Here is a 24,704-nt window from a genome sequence, read left to right on the forward strand (position 1 = left end):
TCCAATGAATGTTGAGGATGGAGCAGAGACAACGCCGATGGACGCGTTCTAGGAGCCGTAGGTGATGCCGGTAGAGGACCCATGATTCGGAGCCGAACAGGAGTGTGGGTATGACCACGGCTCTGTATATGCTAATCTTTGTGAGGTGCCCAATACCAGAGCTTTTACTGTATGTGGTTTAATGTAGTTATTCTGGTGTGCTGGGCAACATAGCTCCCTCATTCATCACAAATAAAACAGACCAAATGATGCAGTTCACTGAACGCATCTTTCATATTTGAACAATATTTAACTTTATTCACAGCAGCCTATCATGCATGCCTTTACATTTACCACAAACAAATGTGAATTATATAAAGACCCCACAAGCTGCATCACTGTCCTGGTGCAAAGCAAGAGATTTTGCAGGAAACAGGGTGAAAACAAGAAAAAACAAGTACCTCTAGTTGTCATGGTCAACAATGGAACAAAAAGTACAGGAGGAAATAATGAAGGAAACACAGCTGAGAGTAGCATCTCTGGATTATTGTCCAAGCGACGTGCAAGCAAACAGGTATCTCATAGAAGGTAAAAGGCTAATGTGAGAAAGACGGGCTCCTTGTCATTGGATACTGGCAACAGATCTGGGATGAGACAAGTGACCAAATGGAAAGTGATGTGGCAAATGTTTTAAACTATTAACATAGGGTGAGGACTCTGCAAGAACCTCAAGCAAGCTAAATATGAACAGAACACGTAAAACCCCACAGCAGGGTGCTAGATCATTGAACACGTTTAAAAAGATGGCTAACAATAGAGTGGGACAATTTAAAATATTATACACTGTCCATGAAGTGGCACATGTGCTGCCCATAACAAAATACACGAGGAGGAGCCAGATATAGATGTGGCAAATTATAATTGAGAATGAAACACTGCAGCATACATCGAGAAACAGGAAAAATAGGAGGAACAATGTTACAGTACTCATAATGGCAAGAAAGAGGAAGCAGCCATACAGAGGACAAAAAAAAATTAAATAAAAACAGAGCATGTTGGAAATACTCAGAGGGTCAAGCAGTATTTGTGGGAAGAGAAACAGAGTTTAATGTTTCAGGTCCAAGACCTTCCATTTCTCTTTCCACAGATTTGGCCTAACCTGGTGAATATTTCCAGCACTTGCAGTTTCGATTTTAAATTACCAGCATCTGCAGTCTCTTTCTGAATTTTCAAAAATCAAATCAATATTGAGTTGAAGTCATACAACATCGATACCATCCCACTGACCCATAAATCCATGCACTGATCCATTTAATTCTCTACAGAATTCCATCAATTCTCTCCAGATTCTACCACCTACCTCCACACAGGACAATTTACACTGACATACTCTTCTTTAGAATGTGGAGGGAATCTGGTGTAACGAATCGAGAAATGATAATAAACAACCAATGAAATTAATAGTTTCCAGACCATCTGACAGTGGAACGATGGAGGACACGTATATATAAATTAAAAAAGCATAAAAGTGTAAGGGGGTGGGGTTCAATTACCACAGTAACAAGTAGGAAGGAGAGGCAACCAAAGATTATCGAACGGTGTTGAAAGCACACGAGGTTGCTTTCTAATCTGGTATGTACAATGCCCAATGGAGGTTTTGATTTGGAATTTTGTAATGGGGAATCAAAGAGAAGATGCAAGAGATACTTAAGAGGTCCACCATCTGGGTGCTAGTAATGATTTAATACTCTTCAAGATTCTAATAAAGTTGAAAGCATGACAAAATTAGCTTAATATTGGTGAAAACCAACGTGGAGAAGAGGACTTGGCAAGATAAAGCTGGCAACAAGACTGAAACACAACAGTGGACAACATTTCAAACGACCTTAAACAGGGTACAAGAAAATATACTTAGTGAGAGGGAAGGAACCAAAATAAATGTTCATGAGAAATCCATGGCATCGTTTAAGGAGTGAGGTCATATAAATGGGATACATTAAATTAAAAGTGGCAAAGGAACACATGACATAAAAGGGATTAGGAGAGATGACACAATTAGGATGACAAATGGAACTGAAATAATCAAGAAATACAATAAAATATTTTACAGATATAATTTATAAAGAAAAGTTAGCCCTGTTAAGAAACCACACACAAATAGAGAAATCACAGAATATTAAAGCTTTCCCACCCACTGTTCACATCATTTAACAAATTTTGATTAATCACCCATCTAATATTGTGTCTAAGCTTACTTCTGAACTGGGCCTGCTGCATCCTGACTTCAGAAAAATATCACTTTTATCTCCATACTGTAATCAGTGAAACATGAAAGTCTGCAGATGCTGTGACCGTATTAAAAACACACCGAAATGCTGGAGGAGCTTAACAGGTCTTTTCAGAATCCATAAAAAGCAAAGATAATATTGCTGAAGTTTCGGGCATGATCCCATCTTCAAGGAATAAGCAGAATGAGGCAGAAGCAGGAAATCTCAGGAAGCCCGAAGCATGAGCCTGCTTCTGCCTCATTCTGCCTATTCTCTGGAATCTTCACCCATCCAGTTCCAAACCTTCGTATTAGTCGCTGCAAGACGCAAGTTGTTCCTAAACTTTCTCTGCCAACTATTAACATATTTAATGCCACCTATATTCCATTCAACGCTGAATATATATTTATGTTAACACCAACATCCAATACATTGATTTCCATTAAATTGCTAATTTCCAATTTTCACACATGCCGAAATCTTCCTTACCCAAGTAACCCTTTTTAAGCCTTACTTCATCTTCTGTCTCAACCATCTCCACTATTGATATTGTCTAGTCTTTTGTTGCACTTTGGAATTCCCCTCCAAATCTAAGTCTAGCTGCTTCCCCATCTCCAAAAGCCTTCTCAAACTCATTCACCTTGACTGTGCAATGTACAATGTGTGTTTATTGTCATATTTGACAAGTACAAGGTACAGATGCACCAAAATTTGCATCTGCTGAGGCCAACCAAGTACAAAGGGAGATGAAGGATTCCAACTCAAACCTCAACAATTCTTTCTCTCACTGATGCAGCTTAACCTGCTGAGTTTCTCCAGCACGATTTCTTTTGACTCTGCATTAACTTTGTTCTTACTTACTGCTCAATCTTCAAACGATTCGAATATTTTTCAAGCACCTTAACCTTGTGATTTCACTGTATAACTACAAATTACTAATGTACATAATGAAACCAGAAACCATTTTCTTTACTCATCCTCATTTATCATTGAGAAAAATTACATGTATAGAATTCTGGGAAAACAATCTATGAATTACCCAGGGATCAATGTCAGAAACAATATAAAGGAAAGAAAGGGGGAAGTTGTCTAAAAATAGAGAAGAAAGCTGTATTCAGAATCAAAATACTGCCAAATAGTTAGTTTTGACGTTGAAATAGTATTTGCAAACACACTTTCTATCATCACACTGCAGCAACTTCTATTTAATAAAGAATAAATGAATGGAAATTACAGAGCGGAACCCTGAAAAGATTTACTTGCGTTAACTAAAGATTCCAAAGTCATACAGGGCTTGTAGGTTCATTGGTCATATGGGTGTATTTGGGTGGCTTGGTCTCCCAAACAAAAAAAAATTAAAGGTAAAATAAATTATTGAACCAGTTAACTGCTTCTCTGATTGTTCAACTTCTTGTTGACTTCAGGAAGGGAAAATCAGAGGTGGACAAACTGGTGATCATTTGTGGATGGGGGTGAAAATCAGAGGTGGACAGGTTGAGCTAAGTTCTTGGGAGTTACTATCTCAGAGGATCTCTCCTGGATTCCTCAGGAGTTTGTAGAGGTTTGGTGTGGCATCAGAAACCATGGCAAATTTTTATATAGATCTGTGATGGAAAGTGTGCTGATCAACTGCATCACAGTCTGGTATGGGTACACCTGAGCACGAAGCCCTGCAAAAGCTAATGGACACAGCCCAGGACAGGCAAAACCCTCCCCACCATCCAGAACATTTTCAGAGAAAGCAGCGATCATCAAGGATCCAAATCAACCAGCACACACACTTCTTGCTGAAACCATCAGGGAAGAGGTATAGGTGCCACAAGACTCACACCACCAGGCTCATCACACCACCAGGCTCAGGAACAGCTGCTACACCTCCACCATCAACCTCCTCAGCAACAAACTCAGAGGCTTATTTAAATATTCTTACTTTTGACCTTTATTTTCTTCCCCTATCTCTGAATTGCACAGTTTACATTTTTTATTTACATATATGTACGTTGAGTCAGTTTTTTTTTTGCACTGCCTACGAGTAGTGATACTGCCTCACCCGCAGGAAAAATAATCTTAGGGTTTTATGTGAGATCATGTAAGTACTCTGACAATAAATCTGAAATTTCTCCACAGAAAAAGTAAAATTCCGATGAACTAGCAGACTTGAGACTCTGGTAAAGCCAGGCTAATGAATGTTATTCTCAGTAATGGCCCAATCTTATTATTCACTTATTTTACAGGTTACACGGCATTGTAATATTTTTGTCATTAAACCCGTTGAAAGAGCATGAGAAATGCGCCTTGATGAGTCAAAATTGTGCGCAGGAACTGGGAGGCCAATGACTGAAAGGAAAGAGCAGGATCCAGGGCTCTGATGAGACAAAAGGGAGTGTGTGATCCAGGAAGAACAAGCAAACATACCTGGAGACTCAAATGCTGAACCATCAGGATTTCCAAATGGTCAGGATGTGGATCATCAAGAATTTTACTGTACTACTGTAAATGTTACACATTTTAAACCAACCATTGCTTTCACTCCTTGCCCACCTTGTAACATCTGCAGGCTTGTAGCTTTTAGTTTTTGAAAAAAATGAGCAGTTGAATCTATGTTCTATAATTCTCGGTGTAATTATGTCATATGTTCATAAATATTTCCACGCAAGTGCTGCAGAATAATTTCTGAATAAATGACATATTTTCAGATATTGAAATATTTAGACATATGTTTGCAGTCAATACTGATTTTTTTTTCCTCTGCAAATGAAGGCAGCATGGCTTTAATCCACTGCACTGACATCACCAGAGTCCATTGAAATTCCTGAAATGTTAATGCTGTGAGCAAAATCTACTTTATCAAAGAGATGCCCATGATGTCACTTCAATACTTGAGTAGTTCAAGATGAAAAAAACCTCTGCTCATTCATTCAGAATTTGAATAGAGTAAATGAAGTCATCTCAGTTTAGGGCTTCCGACTACCTAAACTTAGAGCATTACATCAGTTGGTACTGAGCCCATAATAAAGTACTTAGTTCCAAAGCTTATGTCATGTCTACATTAGTAAATACAAAGGCAATTGGCTTCAACAAATGATAATTCTTCCAGCAGAGGTGCAAATAAAATTAGTATTGTGCTTAATACAGATAGGAAAGTTACCTGTAATTAATATACCAAGTAAAAAGTTTCAACTAGAGCCTAAATTTTTCTTGAATTACATTTTATTAGATTTACCAAAAGTTCAAAGAATGACAAAGTTCATAATCAAAAAGTATTTTCCCACTTGTGTAGAATTTTTAAAATAAAACCTGATCCAGGATGAATATTTATTGCTTCAAACAGGAAGTAGCATGCCTTTGCCCTGAGCTCACTGGGAAAGACTGAGCTGCATAATAAATGTTAAATGATTTATTTATTAGGCACAAATATGAATGCAAAAATGAACACCAGTTGAAAGGTTACCAAATTTAGATAGGAAATTATGGGTCAGCCAGTAAAATCAGCCTGCATGCTTTAATAATACTGTTTACAGTACAAACTATTGCTTCACAAGATCAGTACGTACATAAAACTCCAGATTTGCTACATATTTACAAATTTAGTACATTCCACTGAAAACCTGACATTGCCACCAGCATGCTTGAACACAATGATACCATACTTGAAACTACAAAATGTTCTGATTTTAACAAAAAACATAGTGATCCACTGGGAATTTGATGAAAGACTTTGAGAGAACAGCAAAAAGTTAATTTTACTACAGTTGTTAACAGATTCCAATTTGAAATGCAAAACAAAGTGACATGAGAATTTTTCCTTCATTCAGACTGTGCAGGTAGTACTTGTACTCCAATCAACACTGGCATTTACCAATATCCAAAACTACACAATGAATTACAAGAGGCCATTAGAATATAACAGGGGATAATATAATTAACCCTGCCTTGAAGAGCAATAGTGAGGCCAACTACAGCAGTCTAATGGCAAGATTGGGAACTCAGCACCTCAAATAATGGACCTAAAGCTGCTATGCATCTTCATAAGATCAAAGCACAGAAATTACTTCAATGCTGACGTTTGCATTACTTCAAATACAGGCATCTTAGGTACATACAAGGATTAAAAATTGTAGCCATTTCAGAAGGAAATTGGAAAATAAAGTAATCTCAAGCAACTCTCAGTACATGTCAATATATGAAACGAATTCTAAAGAAATTTGAGATAGAACTCAATTATCAGAGATTTGACAATATTTTATTGTGAATTTATATGCAATCAAAATAAACGAATTAGGACTAAAAAAAAAAGAACTGAAGATGCTGGAAATCCAAAAGTGATAACAGATAATGTTGGAAACACCCAACAAATCTGGCATCATCTGAAGAGAAGGGGGTTGATGTTTTTGGGAAAAGACCCTTTGTCAGAATTGATTCCGTTCAGACCCAAAACAGTTAACATTTCAAGCCAGAAGCCCCATATTAAAAGTGAGTTTTAATTAAAGGTCTTCTGGATGAAACATCAACTTGTCCCTCCTTCCACAGTTGCTAACCTGATGAATGTTTCCAGCATGTTTTGTTTTTAAACAATTTTTCACAATTGACAACATTCTGGAGCATGGGGACTGGACAATCAGGGTGCAAGAGTAAAAATAACTTCAGCCCAGATTCAACACGTGCACCAAAATCACTGAAATATAACTAAGACAAGGGCAACATGGTTTGGAAAGTGAGAGATCAATATGGAATTTACAAAGTTTTATTTGTCACAAAATTCCTAGTACAGTGAGAATGGTTCTTCTGTGAACAGAATAAAGGTCATTTCTAACATATGTACAGCCACATAAAGTGCTCACAGAATACAGGTTTGTAATAAAATGTCACTTAGAACCAGGTGGGCAAGATTCTGCCAGGTTTGAGGAGAAGGATTGCCAGTCTACGGCAGCACAAATAAGGGATAGGACAGAGACATGGAACCGGATGGAAGAGCAGAGATGACTTGCAGAAGAACCACATAGGGGCGGGGTGGAGGAAATCAAAGCGTTAGCAAATAATGTTTAGTCCAATGAAGTACAACGTAATGCATGTTGTCAGGAAGAGTGCAGAGGACAAGGGACACTGGAATGCATCTCCACCAAGAGCTAGCAGAAAAGGTGGCAATGGAATTCTTGAATTTTTTTGGTCCAAGGCATTGAAAACAAGCGCAGAAATAATCTTTAAATGCTAGTCAGGCTAGGATGTACAGATCATCTCTCCATATTACAGAAAGGATAACATTAGAGAGAATGCAGAGATTTACAAGGATATTTCCAGGGTTGAATATTTATGGTGACAAGGAGAGATTGAAACATAGAAGATAGGAGCAGGAGTAGGTCATTCGACCCTTCGAGCCTGCTCCGCCATTCAACGAGATCATGGCTGATCTTAAAGTTCAGTACCCCGTCCCCGCCTTCTCTCCGTAACCTTTAATACCCTAGAAATAGATCTAATTCCCTCTTAAATATATTTAATGAACCTGCCTCTACTGCCCTCTGTGGCAATGAATTCCACAGATTCACCACCCTCTGGGTCAAGAAATTCCTCCTCATCTCGGTCCTAAATGGTTTGCCTATTATCCTCAAACCATGGCCCCGGGTTCTGGATTTTCCCATCATTGGAAACATCCCATCTGCATCCACTCTGTCCAGTCCTGCCAGAATTTTATAGGTCTCTATGAGATCCCCTCTCAATCTTCTAAACTCCAGCGGGTACAATCCCAATTTGATTGGACTGGTGTTGGTTACACTAATTAAATCTCTTCCTAAGCTTTCCAATCCTAAGGAGTTTAAAATTATGAGATGCCTTCTCATAAATTGAAGAGGGTTGGACCAATTTCCCTTTGGAGTGTGGCGTCGTCAAAAACCAAAGTACAGTCAATCTTAAAACAATAAAAGGCTCAGATGAACAGGGGATAATATAATTGAAAATCAAATATTTTTTCCTTACTGCCATGTATGGTCGGCATCCTGCATCCCTCGTTTTGGCAATAGAATCTACTAGTTGTCCACTAATACCAAAATCGCAAAGTTTAATATTGCCATTTCTGTCCATTAGAATATTGGAAGGCTTGATATCTGCAAAATAAACATGTAGTCAGTAAAATGTAATAAAACTTGATTTTTAAAGAACTAATTTTTCTTTCAAATGGGTCAGAATTAAAGTGATTCACTGCAGAGGATAAATGCAAGAACATTATAAACATCAACTGTGTTCTTAAACATTGGTCACAACAGCAATAACAATTTACGGAGAGAAACCGAATTCCTCTAAGGTTCAGTGAATAAATGCAAAATGTTTATCCACTTGAAACGTTTAATTGGCCTTTTTTCAATTGATGATGTGTACTGAATTGTCTTCTCAAAGCCAAAATGTTTGTTCCAGTTTGACCTACTTAATTCCTTGATACAAGTCACAGTGCAAAATAACAGAGAATCATCTCATACAGACCACCGAGCAGAGGAGATGTACTACCAATGAAATCCAGAATACTAGTATTGGAAGGTCACATGGCTAAAACTCTTCATCCTTTTTAAAAATACCAAGGCTAACCTGTCCATGTTCATATCAGATTGTGAAGTCCCTCAGTTTATTTAAGTACTTGATCCTCTCCACTGCTGAGCCATCGATGACGACTGGGTCATGTTCTCCTGACTTCCTCCTTAAGTCCACACTCATCTCCTTGGTTTTGCTAACATTGAGCACAAGGTTGTTGGTGTGACACTATTCAATGAGCTGATCCATCACCCTCCTCTACGCTTCCTCATTACCGTTTGTGATTCTGCCGGCAAGTGTGGTGTCATCGGCAAATTTGTAGGTAACATTGGAATTGTCCCTGGCCACACATAATGAGTAGCACAGTAGATGCATGCATCCTTGAGGTGCACATAATCAGTGAGGAGGAGACGCGGTTTCCCATTCGTACTGACTGTGGTCTTCCAATGAGAAAACCGAGGATCCAGTTGCAGAGGTCCAAGGGCTTCTTGACCAGCAGTGAGGGAATAATAGTGTTGAAGGGTGAGTTGTCCTTGATGAAGAGTAGCTGTATGCATAAGTTGCTGTTTTCGAGGTGATCCAGAGAACCAGTGATGTTGCGTCTGCTATGGAGCGAGTGTGATAATAATGAATTGCAGTGGGTCCAGACCTTTGCTGAAGTACCTGTTAATTCTGGTCATGTCCAGACTCTCAAAGCATTTCATCACTGGGTGGTAGTCATTGAGGCAGCTCACACCGCTCTTCTTGGGCACTGGGATGATTGATGCCCTTTTGAAGCTCTGACTGCAGCAATGAGAGGAATATTCTGATATTTGGAGGAATAAAGGGTGATCCTAGCTGAAATCTCTCCATAAATCTAACGACATGTTGATGAATGAAGATGGTAAAATACTGCAATGGCAAAAAAAAAATTGTTGATTTAAGTTTGACAAGAAAACATATTTTTGTCCAGAGAGTTGAATATCTTTGGAATCCTTTCCCATGAAAAGCTCAGTCCTTAAATTGAATCAAGAACAAGATTGATGTTTTGTGGATGCAAAGGGAATCACTAACTATCAGAATCTGATGGGAAAATGGACACAAGAAAAACATCTGCCACCTTATTATCGAATAATAGACCAAATTTAAGCTTCATGGCTTATGAATGCTATTTACAATCGACAGAAATTATAACAAATCTTGCATTTACATATTTTCTTTATTTCTTCAAAATAAAAGTAAATTTTTGCTGTTTCCATTGATAAATATCACAAATAATTATCTTGAAGAGAAATCTGAAATGGTACACTTTAAATAAAAATAGCACTTTTTACAGTCATGGAGAGAAAGTGAAGAAACAGACTCTTCAGCCATTTGAATCGGCATCGCCGATCGATAACCTATTTATGTTAATACCATTCTCCCTACATTCTGATGATAATGAGTTTATTGCCATATGCACATGTGCATTTGCACTAAATTTCTTATTTGCTGCAGCCAAACTGTTATTTTGTCAAAAAAAAAGTTTACATTAAATCACTATACAGAAGATAGTATAAAAGACAGACAATAAGTATTCAAAATTATAGGAGTGCGAGAGAAAAAAAGTGGCACTTCAAAAAGTGAAGACTTGCCTTTTGTGGTGGCAGAGTAGTTTTATTGGGGTAATAAGAGGTTCACGAGCCTGATAGCCATTGAAAAAAAAAGTCTGACCCAAAGTGTTGGACTTAAGGTTTCTGAACCTTCTTCCACAAAATAGCAGCAAGAGGCTGTGTCCAGATTGATGGGGGTCCTTTCTGATGATGGTTACCTTCATGAGGCAGTGTTTCACCTACATGTCTTCAATGGATGGGAGGTTGAACTTTGGTTATGATGGGTATATTCTGCAGCCCAGATATTTCAATGACCACAATTATCAACTATGACATCAACTCCTTCCCAGATTCTACCATTACCCTACACACCAGGGGCAATCTGCAGTGGTCATTTAACCAACTGACCCACAGAACCCATGCAATCACAGGGAAAGCTGGCAAACTCCTCAAAGAAAGCACTCGAGGTGACAATTGAATGCAGACCTCTAGACCTGTGAGGTAGCATCTTCAGAAGAGCCCAACAGCTGCTGACATTTAAAATGCATTTTGAGATAGTTATTTGTACAGTATCCTCCTTTTAAAGCTATATTCTAAATGCTTACCTCGGTGAATTATTTTCAAGTTTTCTTTTAAATAGTTAAGTGCTTTCACAGTCTGTAAGGGAGCAGATGAGGATTATGAAATATTAGACTTATGCCAATCACAATAAACAAAAACAAATATTCCATCATATGATATAAAACAAAACACAAGAAATATTATGGTCAACAATGGTTCTAAAAAAGCCACAAATACCAAAATATGCAATTTGTACTTTTCCAGAATTCTATGAATGAAAATATTTCAAAAATACCCAAGCCAGCTGGAAAAACCCTTGATGGTTCTCTAGGCCAATATTTAAAAAAAATAATATTAGCTACTTTGATCTTGCAGTGTTTTTTCTATAGCTACAAAGATGAAAAGTGTTTTACTACAGTTAAATATACAACGGAATAATCTTCTTAAATTAATTTACAGGGAAGTCAACTATTTTTGGCCAAACTAAGATGAATGGTGACATTCAGTAAGAAACAAGCTGATATCTTTAAACTGTTGCACAATTAAAAATTTCATTTTGGAATTTTGCAGAGATGACACCTTTTTTAAAAACAAAACATCAAGGTTACTTACAGCTAATGTGATTTTGCCTAAGATTTCCTCTGGGATAACATCATCTAATGAACCATATACATATTTGTAGAATTTGTCAAATGAGGTAGACATGAGCTCCATACATATCCAACAATCGCCCTGAAAAGAAATAAGAGGCAAGGATCAAATTTACCTCCTGAGAAGTGACTATTTGGGACAGAATTTGGTTAACATTGCCCATATCAGCCATTCTCAATGGGGTCCTATGGCTCCCTGGGGGCCACAGCACATTTAAGTAAAAGCCTTGTTTTCTTTACACCTCATGTAACTTAAATATTTTTATGTAGGGGGTAGGAGAGATATGGAGAAGAAACCAAAATTTAACTGCTTCACAGGGAAAGGGGCCCAAAAAATTTGAGCAGGGTCTTGGGGGGGGGAGCCATACTGAAAAAAAAAATATTGAGAATGGCTGGCCTATATTATCCAAAATACCAGAAAATAGTGCGCGATAGGCAAGCAATTAGATAAATGGCAGGCTTTAACTTTTAGAAACATTTTTCAAACTCACTTTTCCCTCCAGAAACTGGCTAATATTTATCAACTGTGCCCTCTTTGCAGTGTGGGGTGGGTAGGAGGCCACTATCCCCAGCAAGGAAGGACACAGCCAAGAGACATCAGCTTGATCTTCCGTGCCAATCATCTATGAGACAAAAGAGGTGACATCATCAGCCCATGCTTGGGCTGATCATGCAATTTCCTTGCATGCTCACAATTGGCAATCTGCTTGGAGATTTGGGATCCAACTGCCCAACTCAAAGTTAGCAGGTTATCACTGAACAAGCGGCGCATAGCTATAAATCATCAAGAGTCATGGACTGACTCATCAATTTGATATCAAATTATAAAGTGTTAGGACATACAATTTTCTGTAAAAACGGAAAATGCTGGAAATAATCAGCAAGTTAGACAACATCTGTCAAAACACAGAGTTAAAATTTCAGACAGATGACTAAGGGTCTTTCCAGCAGTTCTGTTTTTTTTTTAATTTCAGATTTCTGGGATCTGCAGTTTCTTGATTTTCATGAATTCTAATACAGCTCCCGATTCCAATGTTGAAGATATCGCTGCATTTACTCGGAAATTATTACAGTTAGATATTTCTAACAATGAACTGTAATATGAAGGAATGTCAAAAGGATTTAGTTATGGCATTAAATATTTAAATATTAATTTCTTAAAGACATGGGTTCCTTTACGGACTATTACCATAATCCAATGTTTTAAGATTGATCTAAATTTCGATGATGTATTGTCGGTTTCCGAGCAGTCATCACTTGATATCCACGTTAGATTTTCTCCTAACCTTGCTAAATGGATGGGATTTTTTTCTTCTGCAATTGTATCTTAAAATATAACTGTATGGTTTAATTTTGAATAATTGTAAATTCCAAGAAAAATATATTAAAAAGGATTTAAAGACAAATTTAAGCCTTTCAATTTTGACTGCATTTTAACACCAATATTACAGATTGCTACTTTTGTTTACCTCCTCATTTCTAACCTTTAATCTGATACTTTCAACCACTCTCAATTAGCTTAAGAAACTTTCAACTTTATCCTGCTGTTTTTTTGTGATTCACTGGTTCAAATTCAGATTTTGAAATTTACCTGAATTTGTCCTTCCGCTCTCCATTTCTGTTCTCAAAGCAAAAGTTGGTCTTAGCATCAGGTAATATCCAAAGAAGGGTCAGAAATGAGGAAAGGAAGAACAATGCGATAATGGCAAAATTTTTGTTACAACCTAGTGCATCAAACTTTCTCCTCTCCTCCATTTCCCTGTCTTTCCTACATTCACTCTGTTCAATAAATTATCCACAAATACTTTTTGTTACTTTTATGTCCTTCTATTGATTCAATGAAAAGTTCTTATATTTTATCTAACAACCTGTGGCTTCTTTATTTCCCGCCCCCCCCAAATCATTTCAACAGTGATTTTTCCTCCAAATCTGATGAAGTTGTCCTGAAAATATTACCCCATCTTTTCCTTTCACAGTTGCAATTTTCCAACACTGCTTATGTTGGGAATTTGAAATGAGCTGCAGTTGGCATAGCGATTAGCGTAACATTTTTACAATGCCAGCAATCGGGACCGGGGTTTGAATCCCACGCTGTCTGGAAGGAGTTTGTATGTTCTCTCTGTTTCTGCATGAGAGTTTTCCCCAGGGGCTCCAATTTCCTCCCACCATTCGAAACATACTGGGGATGTAGATTGATTGGGAGGCAATTAGGCCAAAATGGCCAGTTACCATGCTGTCTAAATTTCAAAATTAAAAAAAAAATAGTTCAGATCACTTTCTATTTTTGGTGCATTACAAATCAATCTGTAAAATTCAGGTTCTCTTTCATTATGAGCTGTACAAGTATTTCTAATGTTCACAGGTAAAGATCTCTCATTTGAGAATCAATATAATTTTACTTTGAACTTTCACAAATCAAAATTTTGTTGCTGGATAGTTTGTCATTTGCTCACCTCTCTGAAGAGTGCGCCATAAAACTGAACAATATATGGACAATCACTACTCCTCATTACAACATCTAAATCCATAAGAAGTTGTTTCTGTTCCTTCTCATCCACTGTAGATCGAATTCGCTGAAAAGATAAGCATACATTGGAAGAAGTGTTATTCCAAAGCTTTCTATACAGCACCAAGGTGCTCCACTTTTTCCAAACCAAAAAAAAACTCTTGTAGCTTTATGCTTCTAATAGCTTAAGATCCCCAGTGTCATGGGGACACTTTCAGAATTTTTTTCTCCATTTAAATTGAACAAGAACAAGTTGTAGATTGTTCTGAATGACACAAAATTAGAAAGTGCCTTGCCAGGGATGGTGGTGGAGGCTGAAACATTAGGGGCATTGAAGAGACTCTTAAACAGGCACATTGATAGAAGAAAAATAGAGGGTTAAAGGTAATGGAAGAAAAATAGAGGGTTAAAGGTAATGGAAGAAAAATAGAGGGTTAGAGGAAGGGAGGGGGTTAGTACTTTTTTTTAAGGAATATATGAGCCAGCACAATAATGAAAGTCGAAGAGCCTGTGCTGTGCTGGAGAATTCTTTGTAGATGCATTAAATCTATTCCATTATGGTTACTAATAATTATCCAATGATAAAATAATTCTCTGATGGTTTAATTTTTTGTTAAGGTACATGTTTCTGGAAATATCATGCACTTCAATGACATTTCACATTTGTTATCTTATAACTATTGGGGAACTTGTCCACGCTGACCCATTTTATCCCATTTCCATTCATTCACCATATCCCTCTAAAACCTTTCGATAGATGTACCTAAATGTCTGTTGAACATGAGAATTGTCTACACTCTCTCTCTAAATCAATCCCTTCTCATCTCATATCTATGTCCTCCAGCTTACATTCATTTACTCTGGGAGGAAAAGGCTTTAACTATTTACTTAATCCATATGCCTCTTTATAAATCTCTCTTATATCTCCATTTAACCTCTTGCGTTCCTGCAAGAAATGTTCCAACCTCTCCTTATAAAACAAGCCATGACCCCCACATTCATGAACCATTTCAGCACCATTTCCAGCTTAATGATATAATTTCTATTGCGTGGTGACCAACACTGTTTACTCTACTCCAAGTGTAGTCTCACTAACATCTGCTCCGGTTTTCATTGCCAAATGTCTTCTTCACAAACTTCCTGCCAGCTGTCCCGACTTGTCTTTTTGCATCACCATTTTCATGGAACGATGTGCCTGTTATCCAATTCACCGTGCATGTCCAGCTGTGGCTTAACCTACCGAAGTGCAACACCTCCCATCTGCCATTCCTTGGCCCACTTTACCAGTTAATCCAAGATTATTATAGAAAAACATTAATGGCTGAGTTGACAGCACAATGGAAACTCGCATGCTACACGAACTCAGGGTCAACTGCTGGTTCCCTGCTGATTTTCTTTAGGACTTCTGTAAATAGTGACACCTGAAATCACACGATCTTCCACTGAACTAACAGTTTTCCACTGTTGCTAAGTCACAGCAAGCTTAGTTTTAACCCAAAAACTCACATGCAAGGATAGGTTAATTAAAAGCAGCTTGTCGGAGGAACAAGGGGATGTGTTAAATTAATCGCAGGCATAGAAGAATCAACTAGATTTGCTGAGGTGGGGGGGGGGGGGGGGGGGTTGTAACCAAAGTGAAGAGGCAGTTGGCACACAAGTCGGGACAGCTGGCAGGGAGTTTGTGTGGAAGGATAGGCACATAGGGAAAGATTGCAGCCAGTGGGATGAGTTGCAAAGTAACAGGGACAGAGTCGAAGTAACAAATAAATGACTAATGGTTTTGTATTTAAATTAATGCAGCAAAAGAAATAAAATAGATGATTTTTACACATTGGTGGGTATAATGTTGTGGCCTTCGGACTAAAGGATGGATATCATGAGAAGCTTAATGTCCAAGGATACCCAGCGGATCAAAAGGATAGGCCGGTAAGCAGAGAGGGTGGCATGGGTCTGCTGATTAGGGAACAATATTAAATCATTAAAAAGGGGTGACATTGGATCAGGGGACATAGAATCATTGTAAGGTTGAGTTCAGAAATGTCAAGGATTAAATGACACTGTTGGCAGTTTATATACAGACCTCCAACAGTAGCCAGGATGTGAACAACAAATTACAACAGCAAAGAGAAAGGGCATGTCAGAAGGGCAATATTATGGTAGCAATGGGGGATTTTAACATGCAAGTTCATTGGAAAAACCAGGTTATAGAATTTGTAGAAAGCCTATGAGATGGCCTTTTTAGAGCAGCTTGCCGATGAAGGGTTTGGCTGTAAAGTACTGGATACAGTGCAATGCACCAGAGGGATTAGGGCGTTTAGAGTAAAGGAACCATTTGGGAGCAGTGATCACAATTTGAGATTTAACAAGGTATTTCAGTGGAGTAAAGGGAATTTAATTGGTACGATAGAGGAGCTGGCCAAAGTAGATTGGAAGGTGGCAGTAGACGGGATGATGGCAGAGTAGCAATGGATGAAGTTTCTGCAAGAAATGAGGAATGTGCAGGATAAATACATAACAAAAAAAGAGGAAATATTCAAATGAAAAAATGTCACAACTGTGGCTGACAGGAAAATAAAGGCAAACTCATATGGAGGGAAGACGAAGTCTGAAAGTAGGCCAGCAAATAATATCAAAGAGGATACAAAAGGCAAAAGAGATGTGGAATCGATACAAGACCATTAGAAAATGATGCTGAAGAAATAATAATGGCAGACAAGGAGATGGCTGAGGAGCTAAATGAGCATTTTGTATCAGTCTTCACTGTGGAAGACATTAGCAATGTGCCAGATGTCGAAGCGAGTGCAATTACTATTTCAAACGAGAAGGTGTTCAGAAAGTTGAATGGTCTCCCAGATGAAATGGATTGCACCGTCAGGTTCTGAAAGAAGTAGTGGTAGAAATTATAGAGGCATTGGTAATTATTTTTCAGGAATCAATGTATTCTGGTATGGTCCAGGCGGACTTGAAAATTGCAAGTGTCACCCCCCTAGTCAAGAAGGGACGGAGGCAGCAGAAAGGAAATTATAGATATCAGAAGTTGGGAAGGTGTTGAAGTCAATTGTCAAGGATACGGTTACAGAGTACTTGGAGGCACATAACACGAGAGGCCAACGACAGCATGGTTTCCTTAAGGGAAAAATTTGCTCTACAAACCTCGTGGAATACTTTGAAGAAGTGACAACCAGGCTAGATAGAGAAGGCTTTTGACAAAGTGCCACACTTGAAGCTACCTAACAATGATAAGAATCCACAGCACAGCAGAAAACATACTAGTGTAAGTAGAACATTGGAAGCAGAGAGTTGGGTGACAGTGATCACATTCTAGTAATTCTGTGGCATATTAATGATTTGGATAATGGAATGAATGGTTTTGTGGCCAAGTTTGCAGATGATATGAAGATATTGTTGAGGAAACAGGGAGGCTGCAGAAGGATTTAGACAGATTTGGAGAATGGGCAAAGAAGTGGCAAATATAATTCAATGTTGGAAAGTGTAAGGTCATGGCACTTTGGTAGAAAAAAATAAAACGGGCAGACTATATTTTTTAAATGGGGAGAAAATGGAAAATATCCAGATGCAAATGGTCCAAAGAGTTCTCGTTGGGAGTAGCCTGAAAGTAAACTTGCATGTTGAGTTGGTGGTGAAGAAGGCAAATGTATTGCTGGCATTCATTTTAAGAGGAATATAAGAGCAGAGATGTGACATTGAGGCTTTATAAGGCACTGGTGAGACCTTATTTGGAGCATTGTAAGCAGTTTTGGGCTCCTCATTTAAGAAAGTATGTGTTGACGTTGGAGACGGTTCAGAGAAGGTTCACTAAAGATAATTCTGGGAATGAAAAGATTTGACAGCTCTTGGCCTGTACTTGTTGGAATTTAGGAGAAGAGGGGGAATCTCATTGAGACATTTTGAATGTTGAAAGGCATGAACAAAGTAGATGTAGAAACATTGTTTCCTTGGTGGGGAGTCAAGTACAGGATGGTACAACTTCAGTATTGAAGGGCGCCTGCGTAAAAGAGATGCTTTTTTTTGAAGTCGGATGGTGATAAATCTGTTGCCACAGACCACTGTGGAGGCCAGGTCATTGTGTATTTAACTCAGAGATTAATAGGTTCTTAATTAGCCAGGGTGTCACAGGTTATGGGGAGAAAGCCGGGAAGTAAGGCTGAGTGCAAAAATGGATCAGCTCATGATTAAATGGCGAGGCAGACTCGATGGGATAAACAGCCTATTTCTGCACTTATGTATTCTAGAAATAAAATCTAATAAATGGGCCATACAGTGAGATCACCCACATCAACAAATTCTACATGAAATCAGGGTGCAAGACATACACAAGACTAATAGTTGAGACAAATGTAAAACTTCCAGGTCTCGTTAAATGCACTTTTTGAAGGATCAAGTAAAAAAAAACATTAACATTATGATTGTCTTATACAAACTCAAAAAATAAGCTGTTTTGTTTCCTGGAGTACAAGTAGGATATGACATTGCTACAAAATGGACTAGTTGAAACAAATATATAAATTTAAAGGCAGACCTGATATGTTAACAAGGGAAAAGGACAAGCCAAATAAGTAGATCAAAAGAAGTGGAAGCCAACTTAACAATGTTATGGATGGTTGGTTTGAATGTTATGCTCCCTAGGCTATCATTTTTATGTAATCCTATGTCAACGTATGTTCTGCCACTGCAAGTTGTAAAACCCAATGGCAGCGACAGATATAGAACATGAAATTGAGGTTTGTGATAACAACCGGCAAAACTGTGCACTGCAAGTTGAGAGGCAGAACAGAGAATAGAGTTAATGTTGGAAATCAAGCTAATTGAAGCTTGACATATAAAATGCATATTAAACTTTAAATACAAATTCATGTCTATTGTAGTCTAGTTTTTAATGCATTGAATTATCAGGATATCAGAAGGAATGAATCTGTTTCTGCACAATATTCTATGAAGAGTAGCTATGAAGTATTGAACTGCACGTTTCACAAACATTTCTACGACTGATTCCACCTGCATTGAATTCGTCCATCGTTATTGAATGAAGATCTACCGGGACCAATGCCTGAAGAGGGCGCACAAAATCAGTGAACCGGTGCGGACTCGAAAGGCCAACATGGCCTGTTTCCGCTCCGTAAATGGTTATATGGTTAATAGACACCAATTTAAAATGATCTACCTATAAAGTATTAAGTTCTACTTGGATTGCAATCAGCTTAAGAATGGACATAACTTACTGAAGAGCTAAAATAATTTCTTCAATTACAAATAAACTTAACAGCATTGAAGAAAGGGACTTTCAAATTATCTTGCTACATTGCAATATTGAATGCTTTTCTTTCTTCCCATGCCAGTGGGTTGAACGTGGTCACTTGAGATGTATGTTTCATATTCTCATGGGGATAATGTCCTAAAAGACAATTTCAAGTCATGTCTTGTGAAAACAGATCCAATGCAAGATTCCACTCACAAGCCAGTGCAAATGTCAGTCAGTGACAGTGGTGACAAATATGTTTATTCTGGAAAATTCTAGGGAGGAGCTGCAATTAAGTTGTTCATCTGGAAGTGACAACAAGCTACATGAGTAAATGATAAGTGCTGGGTGTCTGGTTTTACTTTAAGTGAAATGATGACAGTTTGAACTGACAGTTTAGATCCAGGATGCTAATGTGGATAATATCAAAGAAAAATATAGGAAGAATTTTTCCAAATAAGATTGAAAAGATAATTTTAATATCTTTATTCATGATCTTTAAGAAACGTGCCAAGCCACATACCACAGAACTTGTATTTATATGGAGCACAACACAAAATGCTGGAGGAACGAGGCAGGTCAGGAAGGCAATAGACATGTTCAGCTATGACCTTTCATCAAAAATAGGAGAGGATGAATAAAAATGACAAAGATGCAATTAGGATGTCTGTCTGAAGTTATATGCTTACTTTCACAGCCATAACCTGTCCACTTGGGTTATGGATCATTTTGTTCACAGATCCGTAGGCTCCACGTCCTATTTCCCCAAGGTCCTTGAGGTCATCTGCGGTGAAGTCATACAATTGTTCTGGAGAGATCTTCAACTTCCCTGAGGATTCAATGCTATGAGTCCGCAGCCTTTCTCTGAAAAAAGGATTTCAAGAATGATCATCAAATCTATGGAAATCTAGTCAGGATCAATTACAACTTGTTGCTGCTTTAAAAAGCTCTTTCTATTCTGAGTATTGTTTTGAAATATTGCTTAAGTTCTTTGACAGCCTGTAAAACAAAACTATGGAACCAGTGTCCAATAACGTTCCTTTTCCTCTTTCCATAGAAATAAGCTAATTTAGACTTTAACTGCATTAAAATCAGTCATCACCTATTATCTCATCCCGTTAGCCAAGCTATTTTCTAACGCAGATATTATCAAATGCAATCGAAAATAATCTTTTCAAAAAATGTAGTCATGACAAGGTTCAACATTGCTTCCTCTAATTGAATGTGAAGATAAAGTGCTACATAAGAAGAGGAGACGTGCATGCATGTTTATTCTTTACTATAATGTTCGAAGTCCTTGCGGTGCCAAATGGTGCATTTGTTTTCAATACCTAGTTGCATTTTCTCAGGGCCTCCATCTATTTCTTTGTTACTGGAATCATATACTGTGCTCTGTGAGAGGTATGACCAAAGTTCCATGCAGGTTTAACACAACCTCAACACTTTCTCATTCCATCCTGTTAAAAATAGAGGACTGATATGCATAGTTTGATTTCAGTGATCTGACAACCAAATTTATTTGATATTTTGCAAGTTTCCTCTTTTCAAATTTTACTTGATACATGGAAAAGGATGTTTTAAACTCCCTGATAATACTCCTCCATTGATTGTCTATGCCTCCTCAATATTTTTTAACATCACTCCCGATTTCTTTTTGTTGATCAGTCCACTGCCATTTCCTTCATTCTAAATCTTCCTTTAAGTTTTTAAAATCATATCCTGTTGTCTTAATCATGTTCAGTTTGTTCTTATTTCATAGGAAATATTTCCCTCATAAACATACTTTGTTATCTCTTCAAAATAATTTAATTAAGTTGGTCAGACAGGACCTACTTTTGACAAAGCCATGTTGATGTACTCCGTTAAGTCCCTACCTCTCCAAGTGATTAATCATCTCCCTCAGAAAATTTTCCAACCAATGATGTTCAGCTCACAGGTCTACAGTTCCTTAGCTTTTCCTTGATCTCTTTCTTGAAAGGGGTTGGGGGTGTGGTGGGTATGTTTGCTGTCATCTAATCATTAATGGCCTCAGCTGCGTCCAGCAAAGTCTTTTAATGTCAACCTTCATCTGATGCCCATAGCAGCCAAAAATATATCCTATCCAGTCCTGGGGGTTTAAATTAATTAAAAAAAAATTAGACATACAGCACGGTAATAGGCCATTTCAGCCCATCGTGCGCCCAATTTACACCCAGTTAACTCCACCCCCAGTACATTTTGAATAGTGGGAGGAAACCGGAGCCCCTGGGGAAGACCCATGTAAATACAGGGAGAATGTACCAACTCCTTAGGAACAGTGTGGGATTCGAACACAGGCCCTGATTGCTGGTGCTGTAAAGGTATGCTAACCGCTACACCAACTGTGCTGTCCTTGGTCTCCTTTAAGCCTTTATTTATGGAGAACGGCACATACCACTTCAATAAATTCGTCACCAAAATATTTCTCATTTGTGAACACTAATGAAAAGAATTAACTTTGGACCTTACCTATGCCTTTTGTCTCTATGTAGATTGATGCTGTCCCTACTCTCCACCCCGCCAGTTATTGTTTTGTCATTAATACACATATTGAACACCTTAGGATTTACCTTAAACTTGTCAGCCTTTGACTTTTCATGAACCCTCTTAGCTTCCCCAATTTCCTTTCCAGCTTCTCCCTTCACTTTTTAAACCCTTGACCAGCATCGCCCATCAGTTCCCTATACCTGGTCATATAATTCCTTTCTCATCAATTCTGCAATATCCCATGACTGTCAGAGTTTGTTCATTTCTAACTTTTATTGACAGGAACAGGTTGGCTTTTAACTCTTAATATTTCTCCTGTGAATGCTTCCAACTGTGCAGATGTCAACACAGATGCTGATAATCTACCTTTCCCAGGTCCTCCCATATGTTAATGAAATTAGTATTTCACCAGATTAAGATTTTTATTTCTGCTCAATCCTCATTTATTTCCATTCCTACTTTAAAATATAGTCATCATCTCCTAAATAATCCTTCACATTGACGGTCCCACAATTTGACCAATTGCATCTCCCAGGTCTGTTAATGTCCCTTCCTCCTTGGACACTCCTCAAAAACTCTTCCTTAAATCCTTCAAGACTAAGGCAATCCAAGTTAATATTTAGGAACGGATTCTCTCTCAGAATAATAATCCATCTCTCAGATATCTGCCCACATGTCCGTTGTTAAAGCTTTTGAGTTCATCTGCTTTACTGAGAGGCTTCTAACATTTAGTAGTTTACTTCTGACCAATTGAATGCGGATACATAAATGAGTAGAAGCTACTTAAGTACCTAATTAAAGTCATTCCTTGGACATATCAGATGTCAAAAGTGTCAAGGAGACAAAATGTTTCTGATGTACATAACCATTCAAAAATATTCTTAATGTTTACATTTCTAATTCTATTAAAATGTTAAATATTTGAACATAAATACACAACAATTAAAAATAAAGACATAACTTATATAATAATAATAAAATGTCTTTTATTTAAGCTGTTGCAAATCAAATCTATCAAAGTTTGTGCTCCCCAGTCAGCCTGCACGAGTCAAAAGGCAGTGTAGTAGATCAAAGATCAGCAAAGAAAATCTGACTTCAACCTGTGTCTGTGCAAAGTCTTGAACTTCCACAGTACATCGGTAAAAGGTGTCCTTTCTGAGAATTAAATTTGAAGATGAAGGCCATTATCTTTCATCTCTTCCCACTTTCCTTGATAGTGTCATTTTTTCCCCCTCTCTTAGATTATTGAGATAACTTTTCAGCTCACCACAGCTGGCTCAAATGAATCACAATGAGACAGTGAACCAGAGTGGGATAAATCAGCTAGTTGAGTGGTGTCACAACAATAACCTTGCATTCAATGTTAACAAAACTAAGAAACTGATTGTGAACTTCAGGAGGGGCAGGGGAGGGGGGCGGGAAATCAGGAAAACAGAAACCACTCCTAGTCTTGGGGGTCAGCATTGGAAAGGGTTAAGAACTTCAAATTCCAGGTGCCAACATCTCTGAAGATCTTCCCTGGGGCCTCCATGGCGACGCAATCAAGAAGGCAGCTCATCAGTGGCTATACTTCGTGAGGAGATCTGGCATGTCACCAAAGAAACTTGCCAATTTCTACAGGTGAACCATGGGAACATTCTGACTGGTTGCATCACTTTCTGGTATGGAGATGCCAATGCACAGGACAGGAAAAAAAGTTGTGAACTCAGCCAGCACCTTCATGTGCAACAGTCTTCACTCCATCAAAGACATCTACAAGGGGCAGTGCCTTAAGAAAGCAGCCCCTCTCCTCAAGGACCCTCTCCATCCAGGCTATGCCCTCTTCCCACTGCTACCATCAGGAAGGAGGCACAGGAGCCTGAAGATGAAAACCCAGAAGTACAAAAAAAGCTTCTTCCCTTCTGCCATTGGGTTTCTGAATGGATAATAAACCTCGTACATTTTCTCTTCTTCTGCACTAATTTATTTATTTTTTAATTTTAATTTATAACAATATTTGCACCTGTAACAGTGCTGCCCAAAAAATACTCTGCCTCAACAACCAACAATCAACACAATGGCAACATCATCATGCATGGGTAAGATTCTCATGCAGCTGTCAGAAATTAAAATATACTGAGCAGTCGTTCACACCTCCAAAAATAACTGTATGTCCAGTATTATTGTCTTCTCTGTCTGGTCTGTAAATGGAAGGCAGGCAAAATATATTCATGCAGGTCAGAAACACACATGCATGCTTTTCTCTCTTTCTTGAAAAGTTGTTGGTCTAGTACAGGCTGAATAAGCAAATCTATACCAATATAGAGTGTTTTAAAAAAAAACCTTTTCAAATGGCTATTTTGATCAGATTTGAAATATGTTGTCAATTTATTCCAAACAAAGAAAACTGTCAGCTTTGGGCCATATCCTGCTTGGAGTAACTACCCAGCTTTTCCCCAGGTCGATGCTGAACTAGTCAGGATATGAAGGACCCATCATCCTGGTCCACGGTATTCTAGATGATGGTAACATGTCCAGTAGTGCAACAAGGAAACTACATGACCAAAACATCTTTGAAAGCTTTGAAGACAGTCAAGACCCCATTCCAAGATTTGCTGTCAAGATGCGAGAAAGTAATTTTTTTTTTCCAATGTTTTAGTCATTGAAACATTTGAACCATTAAAATTGCAGCACTGAGTACTAGTGGGAGGAACAGGATCTTTCCATCTAAGTAGACTCGCTCTTTGTGCCACGAGTTGTAAATAGTAGGACTTGACAATCAGATGAAGAAAATAGCTCGTTAATATCATCTAACACTCCAAAGCCATTAAAGGATAAGGTTCAAGATTAGCACATAATATTATTGACAAAACACAAAAAAATCCCTCCAATAAGGTTCAAGAATTCAACAAG

General features: G+C 38.1%; 1 protein-coding gene across 11 annotated transcripts in view; it reads right to left on the reverse strand.

The window, feature by feature from the left end:
* The window catches only part of LOC138759300 (dual specificity mitogen-activated protein kinase kinase 4-like), a 143,635-nt gene that overhangs the window by 16,835 nt on the left and 102,096 nt on the right, over positions 1 to 24,704 (reverse strand). For 7 of the 11 annotated variants that reach the window (XM_069929498.1, XM_069929494.1, XM_069929496.1 and 4 more), the window contains 7 exons: positions 19,997 to 20,171; positions 13,998 to 14,117; positions 13,136 to 13,162; positions 12,036 to 12,167; positions 11,507 to 11,626; positions 10,939 to 10,990; positions 8,217 to 8,344 (listed from right to left, as the gene is read on the reverse strand). In XM_069929498.1, the coding sequence (XP_069785599.1) occupies positions 8,217 to 8,344; positions 10,939 to 10,990; positions 11,507 to 11,626; positions 12,036 to 12,167; positions 13,136 to 13,162; positions 13,998 to 14,117; positions 19,997 to 20,171 (754 nt within the window). The remainder of the gene's footprint in view (positions 1 to 8,216; positions 8,345 to 10,938; positions 10,991 to 11,506; positions 11,627 to 12,035; positions 12,168 to 13,135; positions 13,163 to 13,997; positions 14,118 to 19,996; positions 20,172 to 24,704) is intronic. The other 4 variants (XM_069929505.1, XM_069929502.1, XM_069929495.1 and 1 more) reach the window with 3 other exon arrangements.

Source organism: Narcine bancroftii, chromosome 3 (genome assembly GCF_036971445.1).
Source record: "Narcine bancroftii isolate sNarBan1 chromosome 3, sNarBan1.hap1, whole genome shotgun sequence".
Classification (NCBI taxonomy): Eukaryota; Metazoa; Chordata; class Chondrichthyes; order Torpediniformes; family Narcinidae; genus Narcine; species Narcine bancroftii.